This window comes from Salvelinus alpinus, chromosome 13 (assembly GCF_045679555.1).
Source record: "Salvelinus alpinus chromosome 13, SLU_Salpinus.1, whole genome shotgun sequence".
Classification (NCBI taxonomy): domain Eukaryota; kingdom Metazoa; phylum Chordata; class Actinopteri; order Salmoniformes; family Salmonidae; genus Salvelinus; species Salvelinus alpinus.
Genome location: NC_092098.1, coordinates 29,444,090 through 29,459,015, shown reverse-complemented (window position 1 = coordinate 29,459,015; position 14,926 = coordinate 29,444,090). Strand labels below are relative to the sequence as shown.

The 14,926-nt window shown below is 44.5% G+C and overlaps 1 protein-coding gene across 1 annotated transcript in view; it reads right to left on the bottom strand.

Moving 5' to 3' along the window:
• Nucleotides 1-14,901, bottom strand: part of col26a1 (collagen, type XXVI, alpha 1) — a 53,504-nt gene extending 38,603 nt beyond the window's left edge. Inside the window, exons 1-3 of the mRNA XM_071340014.1 lie at nucleotides 14,490-14,901; nucleotides 13,562-13,684; nucleotides 12,724-12,827 (exon numbers count right to left, since the gene is read on the bottom strand). Coding sequence (XP_071196115.1) covers nucleotides 12,724-12,827; nucleotides 13,562-13,684; nucleotides 14,490-14,650 — 388 coding nt within the window. The 5' untranslated portion in view covers nucleotides 14,651-14,901. The remainder of the gene's footprint in view (nucleotides 1-12,723; nucleotides 12,828-13,561; nucleotides 13,685-14,489) is intronic.
• Between the last annotated feature and the right edge of the window lie 25 nt (nucleotides 14,902-14,926).

Sequence of the window (14,926 nt, the reverse complement as noted above, 5' to 3'; positions counted from 1 at the left end):
TTGACTTTTTAAAAATGTTGTTGTGTTATTGCCTGAATTTAAAATGTATTATATTGAGATTTGTCACTGGCCTACACACAATACCCCATAATGTCAAAGTGGAATTGAATAACTATAAAAAATGAAATCTGAAATGTATTGAGTCAATAAGTATTCAAACCCTTTGTTATGGCAAGACTAAATAAGTTCAGGAATAAAAATTTGCTTAACAATAAACTGCATGGACTTGAATATCCCTTTGAACATGGTGAAGTTATTAATTCGCATGCGCCTAATACAACAGGTGTAGACCTTACAGTGAAATGCTTACTTACAAGCCCCTAACCAACAGTGCAGTTTAAAAAAATACGGCAAATTCTAAAATTTTATTTCACCTTTATTTAACCAGGTAGGCTAGTTGAGAATAGAGTAGTGATGCTGGACGGGTGGGTAGGTGTGGGCAGCGATCGGTTGAAGAGCATGCATTTAGTTTGCTTGCATTTAAGAGCAGTTGGAAGCCATGGAATGAGAGTTGTATGGCATTGAAGCTTGTCTGGAGGTTTGTTAACACAGTGTCCAAAGAAGGGCCAGAAGTATACTGAATGGTGTCGTCTACGTAGAGGTGGATCAGAGAATCACCAGCAGCAAGAGCGACGTCATTTGTGTATACAGAGAGGAGACTTGGCCCGAGGATTGAACCCTGTGACACCCCCATAGAGACTGACAGAGGTCCGAACAACAGGCCCTCCGATTTGACACACTGAACTCTGTCAGAGAAGTAGTTGGTGAACCAGGCGAGGCAGTCATTTGAGAAACCAAGGCTGTTGAGTCTGTCAATAAGGATGTGGTGATTGACAGAGTCAAAAGCCTTGGCCAGGTCGATGAATACAGCTGCACAGTATTGTCTCTTATCGATGGCAGTTATGATGTTGTTTAGGACCTTGAGCGTGGCTGAGGTGCACCAATGACCAGCTCGGAAACCAGATTGCATAGTGGAAAAGGTACGGTGGGATTCGAAATGGTCGGTGATCTGTTTGTTAACTTGGCTTTCGAAGACCTTAGAAAGGCAGGGTAGGATAGATATATGTCTGTAGCAGTTTGGGTCTAGAGTGTCTCCCCCTTTGAAGAGGGGGATGACCGCGGCAGCTTTCCAGTCTTCAGGGATCTTGTTTAGGGCAGGTTGGTTAGGATGATATCTATGAGGGTGCCCGTGTTTACGGATTTGGGGTTGTACCTGGTGGGTTCATTGATAATTTGTGTGAGATTGAGAGCATCAAGCTTAGATTGTAGGATGGCCGGGGTGTTAAGCATGTCCAAGTTTAGGTCACCTAACAGTATGAGCTCTGAAGATAGATGGGGGGGCAATCAATTTGCATATGGTGTCCAGGGCACAGCTGGGGGCAGAAGGTGGTCTATAGCAAGCGGCAACGGTAAGAGACTTGTTTCTGGAGAGGTGGAGTAAAAAAAATAGAAGCTAAAATAGTTTGGGCACAGACCTGAATAGTAAGATAGAACTCTGCAGGCTATCCCTGCAGTAGATTGTAACCCCGCCCCCTTTGGCAGTTCTATCTTGTTGGAAAATGTTATAGTTAGGAATGGAAATTTCAGGGTTTTTGCTGGTCTTCCTAAGCCAGGATTCAGTCACGGCTAGGACATCCAGGTTGGCAGAGTGTGCTAGGGCAGTGAATAAAACAAACTTAGGGAGGAGGCTTCTAATGTTAACATGCATGGCTTTTACGGTTCCAGAAGTCAACAAATGAGAGCGCCTGGGGTATGGGAGTGGAGCTAGGCACTGCAGGGTCTAGATTAACCTCCACATCACCAGAGGAACAGAGGAGGAGTAGGATAAGGGTACGGCTAAAGGCTAAAAGAACTGGCCGTCTACTATGTTCAGAACAGAGAGTAAAAGGAGCAGATTTCTGGGCACGGTAGAATAGATTCAAGGCCCCCTTTGTACAGACAAAGGTATGGTAGGATGTGAATACAGTGGGTTAAACCTGTGCATAGAGTTACGATGAAAGAGATATTGTCTCTAGAAATATCATTTAAACCATGTGATGTCACCGCATGTGTGTGAGGTGGAACTAAAGTGTTAACTAAGGTGTATTGAGCAGGGCTAGAGGCTCTACAGTGAAATAAGGCAATAATTACTAACCAAAACAGCAATGGACAAGGCATATTGACGTTAGGGAGAGGCATGCGTAGCCAAGTGATCATAGGAGTCCAGTGAGTGGCTTCATGCAGCTAGCGGGCTGGGGCTAGCAAGCTAGCAGAAGGGCCTTTGAGGTACGTCGCGACGGAAGAAAGTCTGTTGTGGCCCCCTCGTGCTGTGATGTCGGCAGACGGATCAGCAGGGCTCCGTGTGGTAAACCAAGCCAATTGTTAAAATAGGTATAGTGGCCAAAGAATTTGTCCGATGGGCCTCTTAAGCTAATAGTCCGATGTGCTCTAGACAGCTAGCGGGCCGTGGCAAGCAGGCTAGCAGATGGGCCCTAGCAAGGCTAGCTCCAAGCTAATTTGTTCTTGCTTCGGGACAGAGACATTAGCCAGGAGTGGCCACTCGGATAGCAGATAGCTAGCTGCGATGATTCAGGTGAGAAAAAAAAGGTTCAGAGCTTGCGGTAGGAATCCGAGATATGGAGAAAAATATGTCTGATTTGCTCTGGTTTGAGTCGCGCTGTGCAGACTGGCGAGAGAAGTCCGGACTAAAGGTAGCTGATGACCGCTAGCAGTGGCTAGCTGACTACTAGCTAGTAGCTAGTTAGCTGGCTAGCTTCTGTTGGGGGGGTTCCGGTTCAGAGGACGGATCAGCAGGGCTCCGTGTGGTAAACCAAGCCAATTGGCAAAATAGGTATAGTGGCCAAATATTTTTTCCGATGGGCCTCTTAAGCTAACAGTCTGATGTGCTCTAGACAGCTAGCGGGCAGCAACTAGCAGGCTAGCGGGTGGGCATACAGGGGATGTCGCGACAGAGGAGTCAGTTGATAAACCCCCTCGGCGGAATTACGTCGGTAGTCCAGTCGTGATGAGTCGGCGGGGGTCCAGGTATTGTAGCCCAAGGAGTGACTGAGGGGCCACTTCGGCTAGCCGGGAGATGGGCCTAGCAGATGGGCCTAGCAATGGCTAACTGACTACTAGCTAGTAGCCAGTTAGCTGGCTAGCTTTTGATGGGGGTTCCGGTTCTTAAGTATAAAAAATAGCAGATCCGTACCAAACCCGGCGTGAGGCGGGTTGCTGGAGAGTATATTCAGTCCGTAGATGGAAAGTGATATTAAAGTATATACGAAATTTATACGAAAAAAAAACAAGGAAAAACTATATTTACACGGGACAAGAAAAAACACACGTCCGACTGCTAAGCCGGGGTGCCGGTACAGAGTCAATGTGCGGGGGCACCGGTTAGTTGAGGTAGTATGTACATGTAGGTAGAGTTATTAAAGTTACTATGCATAGATGACAACAGAGAGTGGCATTGGTGTGGAGATGGGGGGGGCAATGCAAATAGTCCGGGTAGCCATTTGATTAACTGTTCAGGAGTCTTATGGCTAGGGTGTAGAAGCTGTGAAGAAGCCTTTTTGACCTAGACTTGGTGCTCCGGTTCTGCTTGCCGTGCAGGTAGCAGAGAGAACAGTCTATGACTAGGGTGGCTGGAGTCTTTGAAAGTTTTTAGGGCCTTCCTCTGACACCGCCTGGTATAGAGGTCCTGGATGGCAGGAAGCTTGGCCCCAGTGATGTACTGGGCCGTATGCACTACCCTCTGTAGTGTCTTGTGGTCGGAGGCCAAGCAGTTGCCATACCAGGCAGTGATGCAACCAGTCAGGATGCTCTCGATGGTGCAGCTGTAGAACCTTTTGAGGATCTGAGGACCCATGCCAAATCATTTCAGTCTCCTGAGGGGGAATAGGTTTTGTTGTGCCCGCTTCACGACTGTCTTGGTGTGCTTGGACCATGTTAGTTTGTTGGTGATGTAGACGTCAAGGAACTTGAAGCTCTCAACCTGTTCAACTGCAGCCCCGTCGATGAGAATGGGGGCATGCTCGGTCCTCTTTTTCCTATAGTCCACAATCATCTCTTTTGTCTTGGTCACGTTGAGGGAGAGGTTGTTGTCCCGGCACCACACGGCCAGGTTTATGGCCTCCTCCCTATAGGCTGTCTCATTGTTGTCGGTGATCAGGCCTACCACTGTTGTGTCATCGGCAAATTTAATGATGGTGTTGGAGTCGTGCCTGGCCGTGCAGTCATGAGTGAACAGGGAGTACAGGAGGGGGCTGAGCACGCACCCCTGCGGGGCCCCTGTGTTGAGGATCAGCGTGGGAGATGTGTTGTTACCTACCCTTACCACCTGGGGGCGGCCTATCAGGATGTCCAGGATCCAGTTGCAGAGAGAGGTGTTTAGTCCCAGGGTCCTTAGCTATTTGATGAGCTTTGAGGGCACTATGGTGTTGAACGCTGAGCTGTAGTCAATGAACAACATTCTCACATAGGTGTTCCTTTTGTCCAGGTGGGAAAGGGCAGTGTGGAGTGTGATTGAGATTGCGTCATCTGTGGATCTGTTGGGGTGGTATGCGAATTGGAGTGGGTCTAGGATATCTGGGATGATGGTGTTGATGTGAACCATGACCAGCCTTTCAAAGCACTTCATGGCTACAGATGTGAGTGCCAGTTCCGGCACCACGCATCAGGCCTCCAGTGCGCTTCCACAGTCCAGTACGGCCTGTGCCTCTTCCCCGCACTCGCCCTGAGGTGCGTGTCCTCAGCCCGGTACCACCAGTTCCGGCACCACGCATCAGGCCTCCAGTGCGCTTCCACAGTCCAGTACGGCCTGTGCCTCTTCCCCGCACTCGCCCTGAGGTGCAAATCCTCAGCCCGGTACCACCAGTTCCGGCACCACGCATCAGGCTTCCAGTGCGCCTCCACAGTCCGGAGCTTCCGGCGACAGTACCCAGTTCGGAGCTTCCGGCGACAGTACCCAGTCCGGAGCTTCCGGCGACAGTACCCAGTCCGGAGCTTCCGGAGACAGTACCCAGTCCGGAGCTTCCGGCGACGGGCCACAGTCCGGAACCTCCAACGACGGGCCACAGTCCGGAACCTCCAACGACGGGCCACAGTCCGGAACCTCCAACGGCGGGCCACAGTCCGAAACCTCCAACGACGGGCCACAGTCCGGAACCTCCAACGACGGGCCACAGTCCGGAACCTCCAACAACGGGCCACAGTCCGGAACCTCCAACGACGGGCCACAGTCCGGAACCTTCAACGACGGGCCACAGTCTGGAACCTCCAACTACGGGCCACAGTCCGGAACCTCCAACGACGGGCCACAGTCCGGAACCTCCAACGACGATCCCCAGTCCAGGGTTTCCAGAGACGGTTCCCAGTCCGGGGCCTCCGGCGATGATCCGCAGTCCAGAGCCTCCGGCGATGATCCACGGTCCGGTTCTACAAATGGGGAGGGATCAGTGTAAAGAGGGGGGGCGGCGTCCAGAACCAGAGCTGCCACCAAGGGTAGATGCCCACCCAGACCCTCCCCTATAGGTTCAGGTTTGCGGCCGGGAGTCTGCACCTTTGGGGGGGGTACTGTCACGCCCTGACCTGAGATATCTCTGTTTTCTTTATATTTTGGTTAGGTCAGGGTGTGACTAGGGTGAATACGCTAGTTTTTGTTTTGTCTAGGGGTTTTGTATTGTCTAGGGTTTTTGTATGTCTAGGGTTTTGTGGGTCTAGGTATTTGTATGTTTATGGTGGCCTGATATGGTTCCCAATCAGAGGCAGCTGTTTGTCGTTGTCTCTGATTGGGGATCATATTTAGGTAGCCATTTCCCTTTGGTGTTTGTTGGTTCTTATTCTATGTTTAGTTGCCTGACTGCACTATTCATATAGCTTCACGTTTAGTTCGTTTTGTTGTTTTGTTAGTTTGTTCAGTGTTCTTTCTTTAATTAAAAGAAGAATGTACGCATACCACGCTGCACCTTGGTCTCCTTCATATGACGAACGTGACATTCTGACCCATTGGGAAGGTGATGAAAAAAATAAAAGCTGAAATAAATCATTCTCTCTACTATTATTCTGACATTTCACATTCTTAAAATAAAGTGGTGATCCTAACTGACCTAAGACAGGGAATTTTTACTAGGATTAAATGTCAGGAATTGTGAAAAACTGAGTTTAAATGTATTTGGCTAAGGTGTATGTAAACTTCCGACTTCAACTGTAGGTTTTAAATCAACTTGTGAATGTTATTGAATACAGCTACAGTATGGGAGAGGGGCTCCCTCTGTATGATCCCCCCTTATATCTTAATGTAATGACATGATAAAAAATTGCCAGATAAACCCTAGTTTACAGAAAAACCCACATGTAAATTAGATATGTTAGATATGTATGTTATTTTCAATAAATTTGCAAAAATGAATAAACATTTTTTTTCCCACTTTGTCATTATGGGGAATTGTGTGGATGGGTGGATAAAAAATCTATTTTATCCATTTTGAATTCAGGTTGTAACAACAAAATGTGGAATAAATTAAAGGGTATGAATACCTACTGAAGGCACTGTATCTGACAGTCACTCTATTGCCCGAGCCAGTGATTTGTGTACAATTTCACTTAGTTAGCTGCTATACAAACGTCATTCTGTTACATACATAACCACGTTTCTACCATGATACATAATTAAATTAGCCAGTACTTTGTCAGTGTAAGGGGTATTTGGTTGCACCTGGAATTCAAGCTACTGACTCATACCACTGAATTACACAGAGAGGTCTATTACGGGTGTTTCCCAGGGATATCGCGCTGCCTTACAGTCTGTGGATGGGAGTGGTGGGTGGGGGGAGGTTAAGTTAGCAGGACGTGAATCAAAACAAAGCGGTTGGCATATTTCTGTGAGAGCAGCTCCAGCTCCACGGCTGAAGTCTGGTCACTGTAACTCAAGCTGAGTCTGGGAGAGGGGTTCCCTCTGAGAAAGGCAACCCGCGTCCCAAGGGGGCTCAGTCTGTCCAAATATTTTACCAAACACACAGATAAGTGCCTGTAGCCTGCAGACAATCACAGAACATTGCTTTCTCTGCTTGCTTCCACTTTCAAGGGATGGTTCACTCAAAATACACATTTTGACATAAAGTCGCAATAAAATAGAATAGAAAAAGTATGAAAAATTACTGCGCTCTCTCTGCAATATCTTTGCATTATCATTTTCTAAATTCTTCAAGCTCTGTCAAATTGGTTGTTGAACATTGCTAAACAACAATTTAGAGGTCATAGATTTTCAAGTAGATTAAAATCAAAACTTTAACTCGGCCACTCAGGAACATTCACTGTGTTCTTGGTAAGCAGTTTAGATTTGGCCTTGTGTTTTAGGTTACTCTCCTGCTGAAAGAGGAATTCCTCCCCCAGTGTCTGGTGGAACGCAGACTGAACCAGGTTTTTCTCTAGGATTTTGCCTGTGCTTTCTTTTTTATCCTGAAAAACTCCTCAGTTCTTAACGATTACAAGCATACCCAAAATATGATGCAAACACCACTTGCTTGAAAATATGGAGAGTGGTACTCATTAATGTGTTGTATTGGAATTGCCCCAAACATAACGCTTTTTAGTCAGGACAAAAAGTGAATTGTTTTTCCACATTTTTTGCAGTACAACTTTAGTGCCTTGTTGTATACAGTATACAAGTTTTGTTAAACACTATTATTGCCCACAGGGTGAGTCCATGCAACTTATTATGTCACTTCTTAAGCACATTTTTACTCGTGAACTTATTGCTTGAAAACATATTTAGGCTTGCCATAACAAAGGTGTTGAATACTTATTGGCTCGAGACATTTCAGGTTAACATTTTTATTAATTTGTAAAAAAAAAAATTAAAAACATAATTGCACTTTGACATGAGGTATATGAGGTATTGTGTGTAGGCCAGTGATGTAACACAGCAAAATGTGGAAAAAGTCAAGGGGTGTAAATATTTTCTGAAGGCACTGTAAATGCAAATAACAATTCACTACAAAGCCTTGGTTTTAGAGGAGGAAAGCAAATGATTGTGGCAGCGTTCTCAAGTCCCTGTCATGAAAGCCATTGAAGCAGAACAAAAACAGTCAAGTGAAATATTACAGACCCAATGCTAATTTCTTTCACCTACTCATTCAAAGGTTTTTCTTAATTTTTTTAACTATTTTCTACATTGTAGAATAATAGTGAAGAAATCAGAACTATGAAATAACACATATGGGATCATGTAGTAACCAAAAAAAGTGTTAAACAAATCAAAATATATTTGAGATTCTTCAAAGTAGCCACCCTTTGCATTGATGACAGCTCTGCACACTCTTGGCATTCTCTCAACCAGCTTCACCTGGAATGTTTTCATACACTCTTGAAGGAGTTCCCACATATGCTGAGCACTTGTTGGCTGCTTTTCCTTCACTCAGCGGTCCAACTCATCCCAAACAATCTCAAATGGGTTGAGGTTGGATGATTGTGGAGGCCAGGTCATCTGATGCAGCACTCCATCACTCTCCTTATTGGTCAAATAGCCTTTACGTACCCTGGAGATGTGTTGGGTCATTGTCCTGTTGAAAAACAAATGATAGTCCCACTAAGCGCAAACCAGATGGAATGGCATATGGCTGCAGAATGCTGTGGTAGCCATGCTGATTAAGTGTGCCTTGAATTCTAAATGAATCACTGACAGTGTCACCAGCAAAGCACCCCCACACCATCACACCTCCTCCTCCATGCTTCGCGGTGGGAAGCACACAGTGAATATGTACGGCTTCAACTGCCCATTTTCCAGGAATACACATTCTACTTTTCATACAGGTTACAAATCTCTAGTCTCTGCATTTCCATCTCCTCTCTTTCTCTGGTTGCTTTATACCTATACAGTGCCTTCAGAAAGTATTCACACCCCTTGACTTTTTCCACATTTTGTTGTGTTACATGCTGAATTTAAAATGGAATAAATTGAGCTTTTTTGTCACTGGCCTACACACAATACCCCATAATGTCAAAGTGGAATTAATCTCTTCAAAATGTTTACAAATTAATAAAACATGAAAAGCTGAAATGTCTTCGAGTCAGTAATTATTCAACCCCTTTGTTATGGCCTAAATAAGTTCAGGAGTAAAAATGTGTTTAACAAGTCACAAAATATGTTGCATGGACTCACTCTGTGTGCAATAATAGTGTTTAACATGATTTTTGAATGATTACTTAATCTTTGTACCCCACAAATACAATTATCTGTAAAGTCCCTCAGCTGAGCAGTATATTTCAACCACAGATTCAACCACAAAGACCAGGGAGGTTATCCAATGCTTCGCAAAGAAGGGCACCTATTGGTAGATGGGTAAAAATTAAAACTTCAGACATTGAATATCTCTTTGAGTATGTTGAAGTTACTAAATACATGTTGGATGGTGTGTCAATACACCCGGTCACTACAAAGATACAGGTGTACTTCCAAAGTCAGTTGCCAGAGAGGAAGGACACTGCTCAGGGATTTCACCAATGGTGACTTTAAAACAGTTACAGAGTTTAATGGCTGTGATAGGAGAAAACTGAGGATGGATCAATAACATTGTAGTTACTCCACAATACTAACCTAATTGACAGAGTGAAAATAAGGAATCCTCTACAGATAACTAGGCACTAAAGTAATACTGCAAAAAGTGTTTTGTTTGGGGCAAATCCAATACAACACATTACGGAGTACCACTCTCCATATTTTCAAGCAGCGACCATGGCTGCATCATGCTATGATATGCTTGTAATTGTAAGGACTGGGGAGTTTTTCAGGATAAAAAAGAAACGGAATGGAGCTAAGTACAGGCAAAATCCTTTCGAAAAAACCCTGTTCAGCCTGCTTTCCACCAGACACTGGGAAATTAATTCACCTTTCAGCAGGACAATAACCTAAAACACAAGACCAAATCTACACTGGAGTTGCTTAACAAGAAGACAGTGAATGTTCCTGAGTGGTCGAGTTACAGTTTTGACCCTAAACTACTTGAAAATTTATGGCAGGACTTGAAAATGATTGTCTAGGAATGATCAACAATTCATTTGACAGAGCTTGAAGAATTTTTAAAGGAATAATGGGCAAATGTTGCACAATCCAAGTATGGAAAGCTCTTAGAGACTTACCCATAAAGATTCACAGCTGTAACCACTTTGTCATTATGGGTTATTGTGTGTAGATGGGTGAGAAAAATAAAAAAATGTAATCTATTTTTAATTCAGGCTGTAACACAACAAAACGTGGAATAAGTCAAGAGATATGAATACTTTCTGAAGGCACTGTATACAGTATGCCATTTAGCAGACACTTTTCTCTATCGCAAAACTTTCGTATGGGTGGCCCCAGCGGGAATTGAATCTACAATCCTGGCAATGCAAGTGCCAATCTCTACCAACTGAGCTTGACAGGACTACTCTCCCATCTCTCCCACAGGACGACACTACACAACTCAAAATTGTGTTGCTGCCAGGGTCCCTCACCTAAAACTGCAACACGGCTACACTGGAGCTTTCCAGACCGACATTTTATACCTTTGCCATTTTCTTCACCAAAATAAACAGATCAAGTCATGCATGAAAAATATGATATGATATCTGATTGCCATGTTTGAGATCCTACAGTATAAGGCCTGTGGAGTACACAGCCATGTGAATGATTGCAGAGATGGAGATGTTTGGTGGTGGGGCCAGTAGCAGATGTTCATGACTCAGGGATGAATCCTAATTCATGAGTGCTTGAAGTGCACACAAATCTCCCAATGACAGAGAAGCCATTTGCTTGTGTGAGAGGGTGTGTGTGTGTGTGCGTGTGCGTGTGTCTGTGCGTGCATGTTATAGAGCTGAACTTCCTGCCCTGAGACATCCAATCCCTGGGGTTCCTAGTCTGTGAAGACATCCGCTATAACAGAGAGGTGGAGAGTGGCAGAGTTTGGGTAGGGGGGTAATGGAGGGAATGGGGAAGACAGGGGAGAGTAGGGAGGATTGGTACATTAACAACAGATGGAGTGTATGACCTTGGTTTCCCCTGAAATCCAAAACAAGGCTGGACCCCCAGTAGAACAGACCAGTAGGGCCCGGGGGATCACTATACCGAGGGCCGCCCCACACCGCCACAGTCTGGCTCTGTTTACCCATTCACAGAGAGAGCACTTCCAGTCAGTGAGAGGCCCCTCTCCAGATGGTGTGTGTGTGTGTGTGTGTGTGTGTGTGTGTGTGTGTGTGTGTGTAACCGCACAATGACTTGCAAATACAGTACGACAACAACATATTGTTTTTGGTACAATTGTACACTATAAGAGTGCAGCATACTCAGTGGTAGCCAGTGGAACACCAAGATAGAAACGATAGATAGCGATCTCAGTGGTAGCCAGTGGAACACCAAGATAGAAACGATAGATAGCGATCTCAGTGGTAGCCAGTGGAACACCAAGATAGAAACGATAGATAGCGATCTCAGTGGTAGCCAGTGGAACACCAAGATAGAAACGATAGATAGCGATCTCAGTGGTAGCCAGTGGAACACCAAGATAGAAACGATAGATAGCGATCTCAGTGGTAGCCAGTGGAACACCAAGATAGAAACGATAGATAGCGATCTCAGTGGTAGCCAGTGGAACACCAAGATAGAAACGATAGATAGTGATGCATACAGACATGGAGAACAACATGGACACAAAAAGCTGAAACCCCTGTGAGGCCATTCTTCATTTAGACTTTGACCCATTACAACTTTATACTGGTATCTGCAAAAACAATTCTGCCATTAACACTAATTTCACATCTTCATAACATTGCTTTCCTTCTGTAAGTTGACTCCTCAGAGTCAGCACAGAGGAGGGTCATCGCCAGTCCTGTGTTGAACAGAGCTCCAGTCTGAAATGGGGAGCAGAGCCATGTTCTCTGTATTAGACACCAGTCATAAATTAGAGACCTTGGTCTCAATTGGACCCCCTTTAAGAATAAAGGTAAAATGAAATCAATTAAATTAACTCTGAACCATCATATCGGTTACAGAAGAAATACTGTGTCTTGGTCCATTAACCCCTTGCCCGATGGGAACTTACGATAAGGAACATTGTCCCAAGAAAAAGCAGAACAGTGAGTCCAACCAAGAGGGAGGACAAGTAAGTAAAATCTGGTTCAGTGACTATCCCTATCTTCATTACACCACAGTCAGGATATTAAATAAACAAAACAACAAAACAAAACAAAATGCCCAGTCTAGAATACAGTGCATGAGTGGGTGATGATCGGCCATTGTTTTCACCCTGTAATTTTGATGTCATACAGTACATAGCAAGGAGTTTAGGATCAAAGAATGTATGAGGTACACAAGGGGACCAATGTTTTGACTGCAGTGCCCTTGGGGCATTTCTACCTCCAGCTCACCAGCTCTTTGAGTTTAAAAGGTAGACAGATAGATAGACAGACGAACGGACTGAAGGACGGGCAGACAGACACAGATGTAGGATCTTAATTTGACACAGCAAAATAATCCTCAGCAACAGAATTTGAACGTTTAGTCCATAATGTTTCTTGATCAGTGGTTAGGCAATTAGCTGGCCAAAAGTAGGCTACATGAAACGTGCAATACTGTTCCTATAACCATGTGTTAGTGTGGGTTTTCAGTGAATTTATGTATATCACGAAGCTCATCTACATTTGCAGGAAAATGGTCAGCATCAAAAGTGATGAAATTAAGATCCTACATCTGTACAGTACTCTACTCACCCTCTTTGCAGTCGTCTCCCAGGAAGCCTGGGCAGCACCTCCACTCCAGTGCTGTCACCTGGCGAAACGTCAGCCTGTACATGGGCCGGACCAGGGTCCTGTAACTGAGAGAAGATGATAGTCACTGACGGGCAGCACTGTAGCACTGGGGCACATGTTCACTTCACAGACACCATTAGAGGTCTTAACACTGACGTCAGTAACATTACTGTAGGACAAACCTTCACAGACATCATTAGAGGTCTTAACACTGACATCAGTACCATTACTGTATGACAAACCTTCACAGACATCATTAAAGGTCTTAACACTGACATCAGTAACATTACTGTAGGACAAACCTTCACAGACATCATTAGAGGTCTTAACACTGATGTCAGTAACATTACTGTAGAACAAACCTTCACAGACGTCATTCAAATCCTTTACAAGGGAGAGAATACACTGACCTTTTTACACTGGGAATGACTAAATAAAAATATGTTTAATTCATCTGTAACATAGGGATAAGATAACAATGTTGATCCAAGCTTAACACTATGTCCGAATACCCAGAGTCCATTAAAGTAAGGGTATCCAATCAAGATAGGGAAACTTGGAAATGGTGGCCGCCAAAGCTTTTGGCTCAGAAAGATGGTTTGTTACCTTATAGGCTACTGCAACCTATTATGATTTATATCTAGCTTGTTGACATGAGTGGATATTCCCTAAACTCAATATGGGTCCCAGCGCAACACTGAAATCATAACACTTCATGTCTGAAGTTGTAATTGCCGCTGCATGACAATCAATATGCATGAAGGGCCTGTGGCGGTGAGTGAGTGAATGCCATTCATACCTGATGAGGTTAGAACAGGGTCCTGGCCACCGGCAACTCTGAAACACTCGCTGCACTAACGTCTCCGTCCCGTTGTGCACCTGGCATGACACAGTCTTCGACACTGTGTACTGACACCAGTTCCTACCAAAGGAGATCACAGGGAGGCAGAGTTTTAGTGTGTGTGTGTGTGTGTGTGTGGGGGGATAATAAAGCTTTTTTTTTGTTGCAATTCTTATTTTATTGAGGAAAACTCTGAGAGATCCGCTTATGTCAATCGAGAAGTTTGGAATATCAGGCCAAATCTAGTAAGACATTAAATAAATGTGTTCATATTGTCATAAACTAGTGTTGAGAGACAATGGGCAATTTTTAAGTAGCCTGCTCCATTAATTCATTCCAAACCAAACCAGAGCCACATCTTAATGCTTTGTTTCATTATTGTCAGTACTGCTTTTCATTTCGTTATTCATAGCAGGAATTGGAACAGTCATATACTTTTGGTTACTTCATTCAGAATAAAGTCAATGCAAATTGTCATGCTCAAGCATACACAACAAGTCCAACTTTCTCAACAGAATGACAGCTATAATATTTTTTACTTGTTTTTTATTTAACTAGGCAAGTCAGTTATTTACAATGAGCGCCTACACCGCCAAACACAGACGACGCTGGGCCAATTGTGCACCGCCCTATGGTACTCCCAATCATGGCTGGTTGTGTTACAGCTTGGAATCGAACCAGGGTGTCTGTAGTGACGCCTCAAGCACTGAGATGCTGTGCCTTACACCGCTGCGCCAATCGGAGATCCCCCCAAAATAGATATTTCTACAGATCAGTATATGTTTAACCTTGAACAACAACTTGGAATCATAACTTTTCTGATGAATACATGAGTGACTTCATTAGGTTTTCATTTAGGCTACTTATTTGCTTGAGGTCCACTTACCTGCGAGCCGCGTTGGTGCCTGCAAGGGGTCCAGCAGTGTGTTCAGTGTGGATGCGTTGCAATGTCACACCTGGAAACTGATAGACAAACCCGGTCCCTTGTGACAGACTGGGTGAACACATCCAAATACAGAGAAAGCTCAAAATTATTGAAGCTGTCATTGTCTGCGAATGTATGGTTCCTTTCGAGTGAGAGTTTGAACACTACCTGTATTGTGAAGTGCATAAAGTTTGGAGACGGGCGTCTTGGGATGACATATTCGTCCTAATTTGTCATTAAAGTAAATTAATTCCATTTAAATCTGCAACTTCGTGAGACATTCTGTAGTGTTATCCCGGTCCCTGTCTTCGTCGTGTTAGGCGTTTGCCTTACAACTCTGGAGGGAATGTCTACTGTCTGCAGCAGCGTGCGCGCTATAACGCACTGGAGTTTGGAGA